The sequence below is a fragment of the Coccidioides posadasii genome, chromosome 3 (assembly GCF_018416015.2).
Source record: "Coccidioides posadasii str. Silveira chromosome 3, complete sequence".
In the NCBI taxonomy this organism is placed as follows: domain Eukaryota; kingdom Fungi; phylum Ascomycota; class Eurotiomycetes; order Onygenales; family Onygenaceae; genus Coccidioides; species Coccidioides posadasii.
In genome coordinates this window covers 814,596-832,992 of record NC_089409.1, presented here as the reverse complement: position 1 = coordinate 832,992, position 18,397 = coordinate 814,596, and the positions used below count along the sequence as shown (strand labels likewise).

The window sequence follows — 18,397 nt, the reverse complement described above, 5'->3', positions numbered from 1 at the left end:
GCCTGCAATCTGTCAGGAAGTAAACCCGGTCGAGGCAGACGAAATTCCGCGCAACCGGGCAATCGGGGGACGACATTTGGCGCTTCCAAGCTTCCCAGCACCCTTAGTCAGCCCGCCGACCCCACAAGCGTGAAAAACGAGCGCTCTCGTGAGGCCAGCTTTCCTTTAGGGCCCGCGCGTTTTGGATGCACTCTCCGCGCCACTCCGCCGAAGGTTCTTCCCAGGGGCCCCAGTGCTCCCATGCTACCTCATATGCACCGCATACCGATAGCCAGCGTAGCGACGTGGAACTCCGCTCTCTGACGTCTGCGCAACGGTACTCTGATCATAACCAAAACCCTCGCCATACTGACGATATCAGCGCGGCAGGGAGCGACGACGAATTTTCCTGCTCCTCAGAATTCGAACTTTTGGAAGAGGGCTTGAACAGCAGTTTGGTATCCAGCGAGGATTCAAGGGGTCGACGACCAATGACTCGAAAGCACAATTCACTCAAGCGCCGTTCATCCAGACCTAGCCTTAAGCTCGCGTTTGGCGAGAACGGCCACGCGAACGGCGGCATGGATTCCGGCGTTGGGCTGCGAAGAAAGGATGTCTCCCTAGACTCCACGACATCGCTCGCCTCACGGGTTATGAACAGATCAGACTTCTCCCTGGACGATGAGCCGCCGCCTACTCCGCAGACACCGGGGCTCTCAAGCACGAGCTTTGCAGACTTGCCTGCGTACGACCAGAGAAACTTTCTTTTGCTAGTTCTGCTTTACTTTCTACAGGGAGTTCCTATGGGCCTCGCGATGGGTTCCGTACCGTTCCTTCTCAAGCCATTCCTCTCCTACACCCAAATCGGCATCTTCTCACTCGCCTCCTACCCATATTCCCTAAAGCTACTATGGAGTCCTATAGTGGACGCGGTTTGGAGCCCCAAATTTGGAAGGAGAAAGAGTTGGATAACACCGATTCAGACCGTTTCTGGCCTCGCCATGGTGTATCTGGGCAGCAGAGTCGAGAGCATGATGGCTGCAACCGAAGCGCAAGGCACGGACGGTGTCTGGAACTTTACCGGCTGGTGGTTCCTCCTCGTCTTCCTCTGCGCAACTCAGGACATTGCCGTTGACGGTTGGGCTATTTCGCTTTTGTCTCCACAGAACATTGCCTACGCATCCACCGCACAGACCGTTGGCCTCACCGCTGGGAACTTTCTTTCATACACGGTCTTCTTAGCGTTCAATTCTCCCGATTTCGCGAATAGGTGGTTCCGAACAACCCCAACGGATGACGGGCTTATTACTCTAGGAGGCTACCTCACATTTTGGGGCTGGGCGTACTTGGCCATTACCCTGGGTTTGGCAGTATTCAAGAAAGAGGATAGGACAAAGGAGCGAGATAGCATCACGGATGTTTACAAGTCGATGTGGGGTGTACTGAAGCTGAAGAATATTCAGACCATCATCATAATCCATCTTATCGCCAAAATCGGCTTCCAGGCAAATGAGGCTGTAACTAACCTTAAGCTAATTGATAAGGGCTTTGGTCAAGATAACATGGCTCTGGTTGTCCTTATTGATTTCCCATTTGAAATTGGCCTGGGTTACTTTGCCGGCAAATGGTCGACCGAGTACACGCCAATGAGGCTGTGGTGCTGGTCGTTTGTTGGAAGACTTGTTGCTGCGGTCCTGGCCCAAATCGTTGTGATGATCTTCCCCAAAACCCCGGTTCCTGGATGGTATATATTTGTTGTCATCTTGGAGCATGTCTTCTCAACATCCATGAGTACAATCATGTTCGTAGCTGTTTCCGCCTTCCATGCTCGAATCTCCGATCCAACGATCGGTGGCACTTACATGACGCTCCTCGCAACGTGCGTTCCCCATTTGAATTTCTTTGGAATTGCAGAAAAAGAAGAACTAACCACGTTTTATAGCGTATCGAACCTTGGGGGAACGTTTCCAAAGTTCTTCGTTCTCAAATTTGTTGATTTCTTCGCCAAAGCCATCTGCACCCCGCCTTCCAATCACCCTTCAAATATAAAGTCACCTGTCACGTCGCCCTTCTCGTGCGCTCTCGAGGCGGATAAGCATCGCTGCATCGCAGGGGGCGGTACATGTCATATCGAACGTGACGGTTTCTATATCACTAATATCCTTTGCGTTATCATCGGAGTGGTCACCTTCTGGACATATATTAAGGGTGCGGTGCTCAAGTTGCAGAAGCTGCCTTTGAGAGCATGGCGACTATCTGCAGGCAGTGGGAATAGATGACATTGCAGAATACGGATAGACGCTTGATCATTCATTGTTGTTTTTTTCGAAAGATAGAATAATACCCTGCCTGTGTTTCACATACTCTGATGTTATGTACACTATAGTTGTACCTGCTAGCCAATCGTATAGACCGTCCAAATCATCACTGCTGCACAAGATCCTTATAACCCGCGTCTCAGGTGGACGGAGCACATGCAATTCCACGAGACCACGAAGTAACTCACTATCCAAGGCAGAAGTATTTAAGAACATCGCCGACTAGGGATGAACCCGTCCCGTACTTGTCGGGGGCCTCGGCACCCTCGGGATCCTAGTTGTGCGGTTGAAAGTTACCCCGAGCTTCTGAGGCTTTGGTGAACTGGTCTGCCCAAGAAACTTAAGTATTCGTCCGTATCCTACGCCCGATAGAGTAACCTGTTCGCCATCTTGCTTGGCATGTCGAACAAGTGAATCCGAGCCTGGATGAATTATGTCGAACTGCAGGTCATCGCCTGTCCTGCGGCCGTCTTGGTTTAGGGATCCTTGCTCGGACCCAGCAACCGAAGAGGGGCTGGCTAGTTCAGCAAGCCAGGTTCTCAAACTATTTAACATCGCTTCATCGCCAATTAGTGGCGATCAAATCCACAGAGTAAACTGTCATCAATTCTAATCATGTTGAACCTCACGAATATACTGCTCATTCCGCCTGCGGCGGGTGCCCTTCATGTTGGGTACCGGTACCTGCAATCCTACCTGGAAGCGGAGCGCATCCGCAAGCTCGAAAACACTGAGGATCCGCCAAAGGCTCCGAATCAGGGTATCTTTGGCATCAATGTCTACCGAGACATAGCAAAGCACAAAGAGGAGCACGTATTTCTTCAGAAAAACCTCGAACGCTACGATGAACTCGGTGACACCTACACGTCTGACATGTTCGGTCGCACATACATCGACACCCGTGACCCTGAGAATATCAAGGCCATATTGTCTACGCAGTTTGAACAGTTTTCTCTTGGAGATTCCAGACTTGACGCTTTCTACCCCATGCTGGGAGAAGGAATATTCACACATGTATACGGCGGTGGTTCCAAGGGGGAGCCATGGAGACATTCCCGTGCGGTGCTTCGACCCCAATTTGCGAGACACCAAATACAGGATCTTGCAAAGCTAGAAGAGTTCGTTCAGAATCTTATCAGTAGAATACCCAGAAACGAAACGTGCGATCTCCAAGAGCTTTTCTTCCGACTTACTCTGGATACCGGCAAGCGTTCCTGCAATCTGCCTCCCTTGAAATCCGTGCTAATCTACTTTAGCAACTGATTTCCTGTTCGGCGAGAGTGTGAATAGTCTCCTTCCTGATAGTCCTCCAAAGGAGACGCAATTTTACCATGATTTTACTCGGGGTACAGGTATGACTCCGCGTATCCCGACAGTATCGATCATTACTGACAACACTTAAAAGAAATCTGCATGTTGCGCACGCTGCTGGGAGATCTGTATTTCCTTCAGAAAGACAGCAGCGAATTCAAGCGAGTTTCTGCTTTTGTTCAGGAGTATATCGACAGATTTACACACAAAGCCTTGGAGCTCCACGCTGCTGGAAAGCCTACGTCATATGATTCAAATGGCAAATATGTCTTCCTTGAGGAAATTTCCAAGAGCATCAGAGACCCAGTCCGGCTGCGATCAGAACTGCTCAACATTCTCCTTGCTGGAAGAGACACCACGGCGAGTCTTCTCTCCGCTTGCTTTCACCAGCTTGCACGGCATAAGGATGTCTGGGATGAATTGAGAAAAGAGATTATGGACAATGTCGGCGACAGGTTGCCTACCTACGAGGATATCAAGTCCTTGAGGTATCTGCGATACGTGCTTAATGAAAGTAAGTCTTCCATCTTTTCCAGCGCTAGAACGAAGAAGAATAGTGGTGTTCTGATATTTTGCTAGCACTCCGTTTATTCCCAGTCGTCCCATGGAATGGGCGTGAAGCCGTTGTAACAACAACCCTGCCCCGCGGTGGTGGCCCGGATGGAAAAAGCAAAATTCTAGTAAAGAAGGGTACCTTCGTCCTCTACTCAACCTGGGGCCTCCATCGCAGTAAATTCTACGGCGAAGACACGAACGAGTTTAGGCCGAGCCGATGGGAAACGATACGGCCAGGGTGGAATTATATCCCATTCAACGGTGGGCCTAGAATATGCTTGGGCCGTAAGTATTATCCTTGGAATAGTTCAGCCGTCTTTTCGTGCGGAAAAATACATTTTGCTAATGCGGTAACAACAGAGCAATACGCCTTAGTTGAAGCCTCATATGTGATTACCAGGCTTCTCCAAGTTTTCAAGGATATTGAGAACCGAGATCCCGTACTGCCTTTTGTCGAGCACACGACTCTTACACTCTCGAGCGAACACGGGGCCAAGGTTGCGCTCACACCAGCCTGACCCCATGCATATCAATGGACGACGTTGAGAATGTGGTATATGTATCGACACCGGGGATTCACTTTGTAGGTCACGGTACGGTATGGTTTGAAATTTTGGGGAATTTACTAATTTGAATTTTTCTATATTTTCGTTCATCTATCTTACGAGAGAGTGACATATGTACTGTACATGTATGGGTAAAACGTATATAGGACTGCCAATCTAGCTCGAATTACCTAGCTGATCCTGTGTGTAGATATATATAGATATACACACACACACATGTCTGTCAATCCTCAGTTAACGAGAGCGGACAACACATACAGCGTGATATCGCAAATCTGTTGAAGCGAAAACATTGGTCTGCTGTCCGTTGTCCTGAAATGAGCCACACAGCGGATGAAGCCAGCACCCGACGTAAAGGCAATAATTGACAATTGATGTTGCAGAGGAAATTATGCAGCACTCGAAACGAAATGCCAGTCGCTGAAATGAGGATCATCGCTAGGTTCTCATTGCGGATGAAGGAATATATCGTGATAGGAACGCCTTTAATTCCCATACAATTGATCGATCCTGTTCTCGGTGATGTCGTAAGTTGTTCGCCTTATTTGCAACAAGATTCCCTAATTGCCGTAGGTTAAAACGCCTCCAATTGTGCATGAGAACCGTTAAAATAAACGCCAGTAACGCGGTACTATAGAAAGTTAAATTAAAATGCGCCAGAATTAGGTGTTCTCCGTTGCGCCCGATGGCGGCGGTCTCTGAGCCGTAAAGACATAACTATAGGGCGCAAATTAACCATTGCTCTTCGCCTCCATCACCCGAGAGAGAGAGAGAGAGAGCACGTACAAATCCAACTTTGCGTGGATTCTGCGATTTCTCGCATCATTCCGTGCGCCTGCGCACATCGCATATATCTCTTGCTCGGCCCATCCGCTCCGCGTCAAAACAGCCATCGAAGCTGCCTCCAAAACTTCCGTTAGCTGTTTAACATTAAGTTCCCCGAGCCTTTTCTGTTTCGATGGAATGGGGATCATTAGCTGCGATATCTTCGTCAAGGTGTCAAGTGAAGAAACATACGTAATTTTCGTCTTTGGCCCATTTCCCGAGAGGTATGGGGAATTTTTTCATTTGGATATTGACGAAGCCAGCGTCATTTAGCAAATCTGAATATTCAGGCCCAATCCGTGTCCAAAAACCCATACTTTCGAATGCATCAACGGTAGATTTGTTCCAATATTCAAGGCATGTGCCTCTGATGGTATTGTCTGGTGAGTTTATCCTCGAGTCGAAATCCTGGACTTCCAGCCAACCCCCTGGTCTCAAGGCACTATGATAACAAAATGTGAGTATAGCCCACGACTACGGAATATAAGGACACCTTTGCTTTTTTTTTTTTTTTTTTTTTTTTTTTTTTTTTTTTTTCCCTGGCGGAGGAGGGGGATAGTACTTAAAAGCCTGCTGGATAAGATGCTTCATATCTCTGATGGCGAATACCATATAGCGAGAATGGATGAAATCGAACGGGCGACTTCCGTATTCCCACTCCTCCTCGACATCGTCGACAAGGAACTTGACATTTGGAGGGATGCTTGAATTTGCTTAAGTAAATGGACTGGACAGGCTCAAATGGATGAATGCTCACTCTGCGGGTTGCGTGGGACTCAGGTCATTTCCAATTACCTGTGCCTGTTTTAGCAACTTTTCCCTCTGTATTCTCTTTCAACACGGTTCAATACCTCTGCAGAAGGATACTCGTCGGCTAATACCAAGCATCTCTATCAGCAATGGAGTTCATCCAGGTATAAAAACGCGAGCGGAGCCTAACCAAACCTGATAGCCCACTATTCACCGTTATGGTTAGCCTATTCACCGCAGCCAGAATCGAGAGAAGTTCCAACATACAGCACCAGAACCCGTTCCGATATCCAACACTCTCTGAGGATTGGGCCCTATCGGGGCCAGGTGCAATCCTCCCAAGGTCAACTTTATCATTTCATCGACCAAATCTAGGCGCTGCATTTCCTTGTCATCGTTTGGGAGGAGATATCCTGAAGCTCGGGTTAGTTTCGATCGCAGTGTCGCCATGCGGCCGTAAACACGACTTACGTCCTCGTCGAAACGCATGGTACCGCCTTCCGTGCTCTTCGGGGTAATTCGTGATACTTGGCGTCAAAGAAGCCGAGTACGCAGACCTGCATTCCGAGCTTGTGTTACTACCTGTTTGCAATGAAAAGAGCCCTGAAGACAATTGTACGTCGCGTCCGAGAAAGTCTCATCTACGAACTGAAGAAAGTCACGTCAGCACTGTAAAATAGTTAGGCCATTACTCCAGAACTGACATGACCTTCATGGTCCTCCGGCACTGGAAGAACAGCAGCGTCTTCGTCATCCATAAGGGGCAGGGGACATAGCCAAAAGCTTTGAGGCGAAACCAGGAGCGAAATATGATAGATCAACAAACAGAAGCAGCAGGAATCAAGACGGCCTCCCGGGGCGATCTATACAGGATAGCCACCCGTAACGACAGCACTTCCTGAAATCCCACGATGTTTAGCTCCCCGCGCACGTCGCCTCTGCAATCTCTTTGTCTCTTTCATTCTTGCGAAAGGAGAAAAAAAGTCGAAAAGTTGCGAGAGAAACGTTCCCGGCTCCGCGGGTCGAAATCTAACTTTGGCTGACAAAGGGCAAACGGACAGCGATAACTGGCCATCTTGGACGCCTCGCCGGCCGACTTGGAAGTCAAATGATGCCATGTTTCTCAGTGCTCGGGCCTCGATTCGGAGGAAAAATAGCCCTTTGAGCTGGAACATGGAATGATAGCCGTACATGCTACGCTGCCCCCCATGGGTGAAAGGTGAGGAGACAATCATTCCCACGAATACAAGCGGTCATTCCATTAATCCTAAATTTGACACTCGGACGCTTCAAGCAATCCATCATTTTATTTTAGATGAATCTAGACTTGCGACGAACCTGCATCTGAAGAAAGTTTGAAAGCCCCGTGCATCTCAAAGTCCCTCCTACCTACAGAAGTACATGGATTATCATCACATTAGAAGATATCAGCCAAAGACAGCGACATAGATTCGCATAAAAGGGGAACCTGTATGTGGTAAAGAAAGAAAAAAGGTGAAAGAAACAAGTACCAGTTATACAGCAACGAATGAAGCGAAGCAGAAAGTATTTGAAATCGCCTTCTATTTAGGCCAGACTGCTCCCGCGATGGCGACCATTCAATCACCCATTATATCATCTTCAGCAGACGTAAGCGGTGACTCTGCGTCTTCACCCTCGCCATAGCCCGTCACCGGGTTATTTTCATCCTCAACAAGTCCCCTAGCACGTAAATCGTCCTCCTCATCTTCCTCTACATGTTGAACACCCTCTCCTTCATCATCTTCTTCGTCATCAACCACTCTTTCAGCAGATTTGACCTTGCCATTGCTCAAATTTCCGGTGGCCCCATTAATTTGCTGGTTTCTAGGGTTAGGCTTGGAAGTTCGCCGAGCCGGCGCTTTGTCGTCCTCTAAGTATGCCAAAACAGCCTTGTAATTATGGCCTAGTCGCGTTCTGTTGCGGAGCAATTTCGTCTTTAATTTACCGGCTTGTGAACCCGAAGAATCCAATACATGGCCGATAATTGCTAGGACGATTTTCCCCGTAAATTCGCAGAGCTTTTGTTCAGCTAGGAGCTGAGCGCGCATGCGTCGCGCACTTGACTGTACGTCGTCCACGTCATCATCCATGTCCTCATCTTCCTCGTCCGAACTATCTTCGAGATCCTCTTGCGAGAGTGGCTCCTCATCCGCTGGGAGATCAATCGCGTGATGCGTTTTCTTAGCATATGCTTTAAGCACTGCGTCATGGATACGCGAAATAGATGCAGACGCTGTTGGAGAAATATCTCGCACTAGGTCTTCGATTTGTGACATTGTTTCATCGTCACCTTCACGGGCTCTATTGGATATATGCCGAAGTGTACCAAATGCGGTCTGTAAATCGAGAAGAGTCATTGCGGCTGCAATCCTCGTGCGATCCACTCCCTTCCGCGTGTCCATGATAGCCGTAAGGATAGCGATGCATGCTTCTTGACGATTCGATAGTCTCTCAAAGAATTGTCCATTGAAAGATGCTTTCCCATTCGAAATGCCAGATTTCAACGATTGGATTTTCCACATAAAATAGACAAGCAGTGTCTTAAAAGTACTGAAAATCAGTTCTTCCTCAATCAAATCAACCTCTTCGTCGGAATCTGGAAGGCGAAGTCCTCGTTTAGCAATAGTTAATAATATATCCACGGGGGGCTCTGCTCTGGACTTTCGCTTGTTAGATCCTTGAGGAGACGTTTCGAGAATTGATGTGCAGTCAAATATACTGGCGAGATTTGAGATTCGAACAATAGTGTCTTTCAAGGAGCCTAGTATACTCAGGGAGAGTGTGTCATCGCTCTGAACGTGCTTGTTTGCCACAACTGTGCACAATGCGTCTAGTGTATCATCCCATAGTTCTTGGACTTTATTTTCCATCGCTTCCCTAAGTTCTTCAGACGTTCGGGCATGAAGGAATGCAACGGTCGCCTCGGCCAGCACATTCTGGTCAGAATGGATCAAAAACTGCTTATTAATATTGTTTAGAATTTCTGCGTACGCCGCAGCATCCTTCTGGAGATCCTGAATGAGGTCAAGATTGACGAGGTGTTCTAGCCTTAGAACTGCTGACGCAGCTTCTGGAACAGCGCCGAATTTGTTGAGGAGCTGGGGAATGATCTGCGAAAGGCTATGGGCAACAGCTTCCTGCTTGGCCTCCATCATTTCCACTAATTGCTTTGTCCTTCTACCTTTCTTATCTGTGTCAGACTTCGAAACCTCCTGGGTATGAAGCTTGACTGCAGCACCCAATACCTCAAGTAAGATAGCTTCCTGGCCATCGCCGAGTCTATACAGCTGTTTGATAGTATTTCCGGAAGTATCATCGGCCGCCGACTCCGGAATTTGAGAATGGTCGTATAGAAGATATCCAGCTAAAGATTCCCATTGGCTCAGTTCCTGGAGATGAGGGTAGATACTGTCCGTTGCAAGTGCAAATCTGGATTCAACCTGGTTGGCAAACAAATTCGTTTTACTCGATGCTTCCTGTTCCTCGGTGAGTTCAGATTGCTGCATATCGTACGCTTGGAGCATATCAACCAAGCATTTATATTTGATCCAAGAGCGCTTAGGAATCTTGAAATCATCATCTTCATCATCATCTCCAAATGACTCGTTGAGCTCATCTTCCAACCCTTCTACCTGTGAATCGTAAACGTCTTGAATATTGGCCACGAAAAATTTGCCAGCTGCTTTGCGTACTTTCGCCTCGGTATCCAAGACAAGTCGTCCGATACTGTCGATGTCATCTGGCTCCAAAAGACCGGCATCACGGATTAGATCCGCTAGATCCACCGCCGCAGCTCTAACGCTGCTTTCCGCATCCCGTACGGCCATTTCCACAACTCTTGGGCGAAAGCGTTCCGTGAAAGCCCGGAGTCCGGGTATATTATCCTTGTTCTGAAATAGGCGACGGAGTTGGTGAACGACAACCGATCGCGTATGAGCAAAAGTATCTGAAAGAACCCAGCCCAAGTATCGAAGATATTGACCCTCGAAAAAAACTTGTCTGTACGTTATTATCCATACACCAAGTGCGGTCATACACTCCGCCCGAATTTTGGGATCAACGTCTCTATATCGATGTACGAAAACGGTGTCGAAAGAGTCATGAATAATCCCGTCTATAGTCTCAAGTTTCTGCTCATTCTCTTGAACCTTCGATTGGAGCGCACCCACTCTACCCTTGTTAACCGTCTTCTTCTTTTTTTCAGTTTCAAGTTGCTTCCTCGTATTCGACAATGTTGTGGAAACCTCCTTCGCGAGATGACACAGAGTCGTAACAATCGTCAAGGAAATTATAGTGGCGGTATGTCTAAACGGTCGAATGGGTGCAGAAGACATTGACGTTATCCAAGCTTGAATATTCTCTAGCAACGCGGCGTCATTATACAGTATCGAGGCGCTGTGGATGGTTCTGATTAGTGATTCGAAATATCCGGTCAATACGGACTGAAAGCCTCTGAATTTCTTGGATTTTGATATGAGAGGGTATTCCGTAATGTTTTGCAATTGGTATTCCTCCTGTAGATCGTTTAGGCGGTTTGCGACGTTGTCTACGTCTTCAATATCATGTACATCGACCTTTGAGTCGGCGCCCGTGCATCTCAGAATAAAATTTACGAGGTCGCACATCGCATTGATATTATGTTCCTCGTATCTTGTAAGCCATTCAGCTGCGACGGCATCCGTAGTATGGCCTCGAGCAAAAACCTCGGCTGCCACGGACGATCAGTATTGTGGTCCACCCCCGAAGAATCACTAGTAACCTACCATATAAGCCTTCCTCACCGACAAATCCGCTTGGTCGCAGATGCTGCTTCTTCGGCTTCTTTGGTTTCTTTGCTTCTCCATTGATAAATGGTCGCAGCGCAAGTTCCGTCTCGACACCATTGCCGATTTTGGGCTTTTTGGCCGCTCGTTTGGTTTTTTTATTTCCCTCCTTCGCTCTCTTCTTCGTAGCCTTCTTTGCCGCTCTTCGCCTCTCCCGAAGTTCTTCCTCATCGGGCTCACCTTCACTTTCATCATCTACCTCCTCATCCTCGACTTCTTCATGATGATCTTCTTCAGCATCACCCTCGTCCGACGCGTCATTCTCATCATCCTCGCGGGGCGAATTCGCACGTTTCCGCTTCGTCGAACCGGGAGTGAATGTTTGCGAGGAGAATAGTTCAGGTTTCCGCCGCACGCGCCCTGACTGGCGTCTGTTGGTGTCTTCGGCAAGAGAGGCACCGGTGGGTTCAGACAGCGGACTGGAGTCGCGTTCCTTGGAGTGCGCGGGGTCCTCCATTGAGAATAAGCCTTACGTGACTTGGATACGGTACGCAATGAACAAAATTCAACCGTCTGAACCGGAATTCTCTCGTAGATCAAGGCACGGACGGCTTGTTTGGATAGATCGGCAAACCCGGACGCGACGAGACCGGGCGTGGGCGGACGCGTTTCCTTGAAGGATGGGGCTTCAAACGGTAGATAAATCTATTCAAAACAAAAAATGCTAAACTTGACGGGGCGGCAATTTGTCAGGTCCGTCAGCAGTTCACTGGACAAGACGCTGTTGGACGAAGGCGACAGGCTGGTGGGTGAGGCCTTGCGGTTGTTGAGGAGAATTGGATGTATCAGCAGCCCTTCCGCTCGCTGGTCGCCCTAAATTGTGTCACGCAGCGAGGGCCTAGCCCGTATCAAAACCGCACAATACAGGCATATACCATCATTGAAAAGCAACAATAAGCGGGAAAGCTGGGGTAAAACGTGTACTTCTGTTACCATAACATACACCACCATTAACGTCCAGACGTGAGCACGCTCGACGATGGAACGGCATCCAATCTGAAGATCCTCGCCATCGGAGAGAACTCGAAATCATATCATCCGAAGAGGCCTGAGGATGCTTTTGTTGAATGGGCATAACACAAATTGACCCCCGTTATTCCCGCATACCCATGGCTCGGCCCTTTCCCCTTGACCGACGCTGCCTCCACCCAACATGCCCTCCAACAACATCGTAAACTCGCCGTTCTCGACCTCAATTGCACCTGGACGCGGTGAAGTCGTACTCTCAATTCTTCCTCCCGGGATCCCTTCCCTTAGCACCCTTTCTTACAGATACCCTTTGAAGCTGCTCTCGCGTGTACCCGGCTGCGAGCTTGATTCTAAATTCCCCGCCTCTGCGACTACACCAGTACATTTATATCTCCTTTCCTATGGTGGCGGTCTCTTACCAGGGGACCATATCGATGTCACGATAAAGTTACGGCCGCGCAGCCGGCTTATAGTTACTACTCCCCAAGGTAGCACGAAGATATACAAGACTGAATCCCAGGCGAAAAGAGGCGACGTTGCTCGGCGGGGTACCAATGTCTCCAAACTGGATAGAAGCCAGCAGATAATAAATGTCGAATTATCTACTGAATCCGCTATACTTTACTTGCCTGATCCTTCTGTACCATTTGAAAGGAGTAAATATGAGCAGATTCAGCGTTTTACACTTCTTCAGGGGGAACGTTCGCCTCAGCCAGTAACGGACGACATAGAAGCTAAGAGAGCTCATCAAGCCAGTCTCTGTCTGCTCGACTGGGTAACAGAAGGCCGTAGTGCAAGGGGCGAGAAATGGTCATTTGACTTCTGGGAGGGCCGTAATGAGATATGGGCTCGGGACTGCCGGACGAGCAAGAGCAGGCTTCTTGTCCGCGACACGGTAACATTATGCAACGAGGGTAGTACTATCCCAGACGAGAATGGCACGCCAAGGAGAGATGATAATCTTCGCAGGCGACAAGCGTATCTTTCGACGGCTCCTCTCTCGATAGCATCCCGGACCGCTTCTCACGGCGTCCTCGGCACCTTAATTCTATACGGACCCGTATTTGAATCTCTTTCCACGTTTTTCATGGAAAAGTTTTCTTCGCTGCCCCGAATTGGTACTCGTCTCTCTTCGTCTCCCGACTCAGAGGCCAAATCAAAGTCCAAAGACAGTGATATTACATGGACTGCAGCGCGAGTCCGCTCAGGCTTCGTGATAGTCAAATTTGGTGCACCTGATTTCGAATCAGCCAAACGCTGGCTAGGCAGTATATTCCGCGAAGAAGGCAGCGTTGAGAAGGAGTTTGGCGACGAGGCACTGTCATATCTCTAAGACGAGTAGGCCACTACTATCAAGGGGCGAACTCGCCAGATAAGGCAGGCCTTTATCAGATTGTAATACTGATAATCCATTGGCTCTATAACCAAGTACCCCAGAAAGTATAGACAAATCATAAGTTTACTATTCTCGCCTAATAGCTAATCCGTTCATCAAATACGTTGCCAATTAAATGCAGCAAAATACACCGGCCATCTAAAGCCCAACCGCCATCCATGAATAACGCCATTAACAGTGCCCCAGAACAACCAAAAAGCCAAAAAACGCTGAGCATCATGTGGTCTATTTTCAAATCCTAGTCCAGTCTTTCCCGGTTGCGCTCTTTAAATCGTCAACATTCAAGATATCTACACCTTCACGAACCAGTTCCGTCCAAATCTGGTTTCGCAAGCTATAGGGCCAGGCAGGGCTGTCCCAATATCGTACTTTGAGTCCTCTATCGTGCGCACCTTTGATTTGGGCTCTCAAAAGATATAGTTGCTTTTCGGATAATTGGAATCTCCAAGGGAAGCCAATAGACTTGTGAAAGGAGACTGAAGCATAATAGCTATTTCTGAAGTCGTAAGGAATTGATGCATGAGTGACGCTTGAATCAGAAGCTGCTAGCTCTGCCAAGGGCGCATCGAAGAAGATATCTCGGTGTGTCGAATTGGCCACAACGAGGTCAAAGGGTGCATTACCGGTTGCAACGACGGTTATCGGCCTTTCGATAACAGTTGTCCCGTTAAAGTAAGTAAGATACCCCTTTTCTCGAAAAGGAGATAGCTGAGAAGTTAGATATGGCCAAATGTCGTGCCCATTGGTCTTGAAATCTACCAGAAGGACAAGTGTTTGGAACGGCTTGGTGTCAAATATTCCATGTGGAGGTCCATCATAGCCAGGTTGAAATCGAGTGACAGGATTCTGCTTTGCAAGCAAAGTAAGAAGCGGGTCAAGGTAGAGACTCGTCAACGTCCGATTAATGGCGAGCGAAGACTTCGTATGCCCGACATAAAGGTCGTTATCGAACAGCCATACATCTGCCTCTACACTAATGCAGCCAGCTTTAATAGAAGAGTAGAGGGGCACTTGTCGCCAGTAATCATTATGGGAATGACAAGCCACAGGTCTAATATCGGCAGTCTGATCTGTCGGCCAGTGTGCAAGGTACTCGCTCGGGTCGCCAGTTTTTCCCCAAAGGTCAACATTCCTATCTATGTAGCTCGGGAAGAATGATACAAAAACTCCAGAAAGAAGTGAAATCAGCTGGACAAGGCCCCTGCGAACGTTAACGGTGTTAGCCCAGTGACAAAAGTTGAATAGCCAGAGATGTATGTTAAGTGCTGGTGGATGCAGAGTTACGAACAGCATGGTCAGACCACCCAAGATAATGAAGAGTAGTAAACGCACTCTTCTCGATCTTCGACAGAAACAAAGCGTCGTACTCAAAGTCAAGCGACGACGGTCGTTAAATCCGCTCTGCTCAAGGTCTCCCTTTTCGTCTCCACTTCGAAGCCAAAGCGCAAGCTGAGCGAACCGGCGGCGCAACGGTATCCATCTCAAATAACACAAAGGACTCTGAATCCCTCTTTCATACCACCATGGTGTCTCAGTCGAAAGCCCGTCGTCGTCCAGGAGCGGTTCTGACGGGACCGAGGCGTCGTCGAGAGAGGCGGTGGAGCCCGCGGACGGTGGCATCTCGGGAACGGCCCACCAGGTGCCTGATGACAAACTCGCCTTTCTGAAACTCTTCAGCCAACTAACTACCAGCCCAACAGGGCGAGCAGCATCGCTGTGTTCTCAGGGGTCAATTAATTCTCAAGCGGGAGGGCCCGGTTTGTTATCTTTAAACGCTTTTTAAACGCTCTTAACTCGGCTGATCTCAACAGCGAGTATCTGTTCGGCTGTCACTCTGGGGCTTTGTGGAGGCGGCGGGGCGAGTTAGCAGTTTGCGAGGCAGCTTGAAAAGCCCAGGGTGCTGGCTTCATGGAGAGACGACCGGAGCTTGTTTTCCTTGAAAATTCCGGCCATATGACAGCTTACTATCACCTATTTAAGAGAACTACGTCTTACCGTTTTGCTTGTCATAATGACAGGGATTTTCCGTGTGTGAATTCGAGAGTGTGACCGTTGGGGCCGTCCCAACTTCCCCTGGTCCAGAGCCTGGAAGACTTACGAATCCTGCCGTCATTGTTCCTGATGGCACTTCGATTATTGGCTCGACCACACCAGCTGGAAGTTTCTGCTTTTTAAAGTTGCATTGAGACCCGAATTCTGAAGGCTAAGACCCAAGGGATGGGCGTCGCGGCCCCTACTCTTCGAGAACCACTATCTTGTACAACACCGTGGTGGAGGCTTTTCAGTTCCTGAAGGAGTGCGAACTACATAGTTAACTGGTTCACTGGAGTAGAGAACCGCTCGAGCACCTTAAAACTACAGTGAGACTTGGAAGAAAGAAGCTGGACATAATCCCGGCTGCCTTCCTTTTTTTTTTTTTTTTTTTTTTTAAAAAAAGGAATTCTTTCCTCTTTTCACAGAGTGTCCCAGTAGGGTCGTTTTCCCAGAATCGATCCTTTCATCTCTCTCGTTGCGGGCACTTCGGGTTGCTTACTCGGAGATCGTTCTCGTTTTCTGTCATGGACAATCGAAACGTCAACCTTCGCCTTTCCGAGTATAGAGACAATCTAGTGTCACGTCAGCATGAGGTCGTGGCTTAAAAGCCCATGAGATATACCTTATTTAACCCTTTCTCGATACCTTCCAGTGTTCTCCGTGTGTCCTCCAGCGCAGTGCAGAAGCGCTCCATCAGGGCATCGTTCGCGATGTTGGAAGATGGCCCAGTCTTCACACCCTTGACGGCAGGCCCAGCGGCCGCCTTGGAACGAGTATTATATGGATTGCATTTATCCTTCTCCTCTGCGTTTTTCTTCTTCAAGTCCTTGACATACGCCCCGTACTTGTTTTGAAACTCTTTTGCCTTTCTCTGGATTTCGGCGTCGATAATGCGTCGAAGCATGGCTTGTTCATTCTTTTCCCTTTCTGTGGAGAGGTCGAGCAGTTCTTTGACCCTGGGAACAAAGGCTTCGGGAACCTACTCTCCGGTGTCAGATAAAAATTGATATAGGAGGAGTTCATCCATACGGGTTCACATGGCTTCTTTTTTGCGTTGCAGTGCTTGCAACCTCCCCATTGACGGAAACACACATGGTCAAGGTTTCTGGGAAAGGTGTGCATAGTGCACAATACACATGGGATATTCATCTTTGGTTGAGCATTTACTTTCTAATCATGCGTCCGTGGGAAAGGATATCATTCAATGGAACAAAAGGAAGATGGGAATATAGGAACAAGGTGGTATGAGTCGGTTGGAGAGGTGACGGATATATGTCAACATAACATTGCTGACTAGCCAATAGAATAAGAGTGCCCTATCTTCTAATTTCCGATGTGTTTGCTATGTCAGTAACCTTCATGAAAACAGTGACCAGAGCATACTCTATCTACTAAAACATCCCCTTCAAGAGTTGGGATTCAAAAGACCATCAAAGGCTCGACCTTCGGGAAACTTTGACCAATCATTGCGTTTGTACAGTTTATATATAGGGCGCAACTTTGGGCTAAGTTGTTGAGGTTGATTTCGTGCATCGAGAACCCCGGCAGCTCAGAAATACGGACGAGACATTACAGAGAAACCCAGCAGGCTTCGACTACATATGTGTAGGAGGCACTCCAGTGGAGATGCACCGACTCAGCGCCGTTGAATTCACCTAATATATCCTAAATGTTAGCATTTGGCTCTCTTTCTGTGTCCAGATCAAATGGGTCGATATTTCTGATTTCGTCAATAAAGAAAGGCTAGCATCGAATTAGCCAGTTGTGTGCACAGCACTTCGCGCACTGAATAGAAACCCCGTCAGACTTGCCTTATCAGGTTCCGGCTCCGCGGCTTTCATGCCTACCGCTGGAGCGGAGAAAGCGTCAATGGGGACATTCACAATCCACCAAAAGAACCCAGTCACGTCTAGCCACCCACGAAGCCAAATCTCATTGAAGCGATTATATGGATTGGACTCGGTATAATCTGAGACCTCCCAGGCTGTCTGCTTCTCCAGCTCGCATTGTTTTGCATACCTTCCGAAACTCTTTCGCTGTCTGGGCTATACCTGAATCGACCATTTCACGAAGCACTTGCCGGCTTTCGCAGAGGTCAACCAATGATTCAGCCAACGGGATGAGGTGTCGAGGCGGCTGTCCCCACGTCAGAAAAGCTTGAGATTAAAGTAGTGGAGAGTATCCTGACATCTTTGCATGGACGACTCCGTACGCAGTGGTTGCAAGTACCCAAGCTGCGGATACATACGTGCTGGGGCTTGTTTGAGAAGACGTCCAGGAGGCACGATACACACGGGAGGACAATTTTTCGCCGTTGGATTTGAGGCCCGTATGTCGCTGCTAATCGTGGTGGATCGGGAGTCAAAAGAACTTGATGAAGGGCAAGAGACGGGGGTTTGAGGAAGAGGGACAAGGCTTAGAAATAGATTGAAACGAAGACACAAATTTATACGCATGGAGAAACACAACACGATTGACTAGCGAAATAGGATAGATAGTGCAACGACAATTATCGCCACCCTAGCTAGAACATATATCCTGCAGATTTCATATGTGGCCTTTTCCGATATGTGGAATATCTCAGATGTCTTAGGCGCGTAGTTATACTTTTGGCAAATGACCGTGAAGTGATTTGTACGGACTTGACGGCGGCCCTGGTTCTACACCAGGGTCTCCAGTCAGAAGGGGCGGCTTCCGATACAAGCCCTTGAGAACGACAGCGCTTGGAAGCTGTACCCCGATGCTCCTTGACTAACTGTGTTTGGACCAGCCTTCTCGAGGGCTGTAACCATATAATCACACCACAAAATTCCAAGCCCACAATCCAATGTTTCCTTTGCTCAGTAGCTA

At 48.4% G+C, this 18,397-nt stretch overlaps 7 protein-coding genes across 7 annotated transcripts; 3 read left to right on the top strand and 4 right to left on the bottom strand.

The window, feature by feature from the left end:
• Positions 1–185: 185 nt before the first annotated feature.
• D8B26_005182 (uncharacterized protein) lies at positions 186–2,258 on the top strand (the record flags this gene model as incomplete). Its single annotated transcript, XM_003066591.2, has 2 exons — positions 186–1,858; positions 1,922–2,258. The coding sequence occupies 2 exons, from the start codon at positions 186–188 to the stop codon at positions 2,256–2,258; spliced, it is 2,010 nt and encodes a 669-aa protein (XP_003066637.2).
• A 654-nt stretch (positions 2,259–2,912) lies between these two features.
• Positions 2,913–4,681, top strand: D8B26_005181 (uncharacterized protein; the record flags this gene model as incomplete). Its single annotated transcript, XM_003066592.2, has 5 exons — positions 2,913–3,501; positions 3,554–3,649; positions 3,703–4,122; positions 4,188–4,448; positions 4,524–4,681. The coding sequence occupies 5 exons, from the start codon at positions 2,913–2,915 to the stop codon at positions 4,679–4,681; spliced, it is 1,524 nt and encodes a 507-aa protein (XP_003066638.1).
• A 710-nt stretch (positions 4,682–5,391) lies between these two features.
• Positions 5,392–7,062, bottom strand: D8B26_005180 (uncharacterized protein; the record flags this gene model as incomplete). Its single annotated transcript, XM_003066593.2, has 11 exons — positions 5,392–5,446; positions 5,516–5,679; positions 5,747–5,996; positions 6,117–6,257; positions 6,312–6,349; positions 6,406–6,428; positions 6,495–6,510; positions 6,572–6,717; positions 6,776–6,861; positions 6,924–6,952; positions 7,009–7,062. The coding sequence occupies 11 exons, from the start codon at positions 7,060–7,062 to the stop codon at positions 5,392–5,394; spliced, it is 1,002 nt and encodes a 333-aa protein (XP_003066639.2).
• Positions 7,063–7,759: 697 nt separating this feature from the next.
• Positions 7,760–11,605, bottom strand: D8B26_005179 (uncharacterized protein; the record flags this gene model as incomplete). The annotated part of the gene is made up of 2 exons (XM_003066594.2): positions 7,760–11,033; positions 11,089–11,605. 2 exons carry the CDS (start codon positions 11,603–11,605, stop codon positions 7,903–7,905), a joined length of 3,648 nt encoding a protein of 1,215 aa, XP_003066640.2. The 3' UTR covers positions 7,760–7,902.
• Positions 11,606–12,170: 565 nt separating this feature from the next.
• On the top strand, positions 12,171–13,450 carry D8B26_005178 (uncharacterized protein; the record flags this gene model as incomplete). The annotated part of the gene is made up of 1 exon (XM_003066595.2): positions 12,171–13,450. The coding sequence occupies exon 1, from the start codon at positions 12,302–12,304 to the stop codon at positions 13,448–13,450; it is 1,149 nt and encodes a 382-aa protein (XP_003066641.2). The 5' UTR covers positions 12,171–12,301.
• A 112-nt stretch (positions 13,451–13,562) lies between these two features.
• Positions 13,563–15,469, bottom strand: AIM6 (Altered inheritance of mitochondria protein 6). The gene is made up of 2 exons (XM_003066596.2): positions 14,802–15,469; positions 13,563–14,714 (listed from the first exon to the last, which is right to left on the bottom strand). The coding sequence occupies exons 1-2, from the start codon at positions 15,131–15,133 to the stop codon at positions 13,745–13,747; spliced, it is 1,302 nt and encodes a 433-aa protein (XP_003066642.2). The 5' UTR covers positions 15,134–15,469; the 3' UTR covers positions 13,563–13,744.
• A 497-nt stretch (positions 15,470–15,966) lies between these two features.
• Positions 15,967–16,641, bottom strand: D8B26_005176 (uncharacterized protein; the record flags this gene model as incomplete). Its single annotated transcript, XM_066124743.1, has 3 exons — positions 15,967–16,119; positions 16,170–16,526; positions 16,585–16,641. The coding sequence occupies 3 exons, from the start codon at positions 16,639–16,641 to the stop codon at positions 15,967–15,969; spliced, it is 567 nt and encodes a 188-aa protein (XP_065980824.1).
• Positions 16,642–18,397: the final 1,756 nt, after the last annotated feature.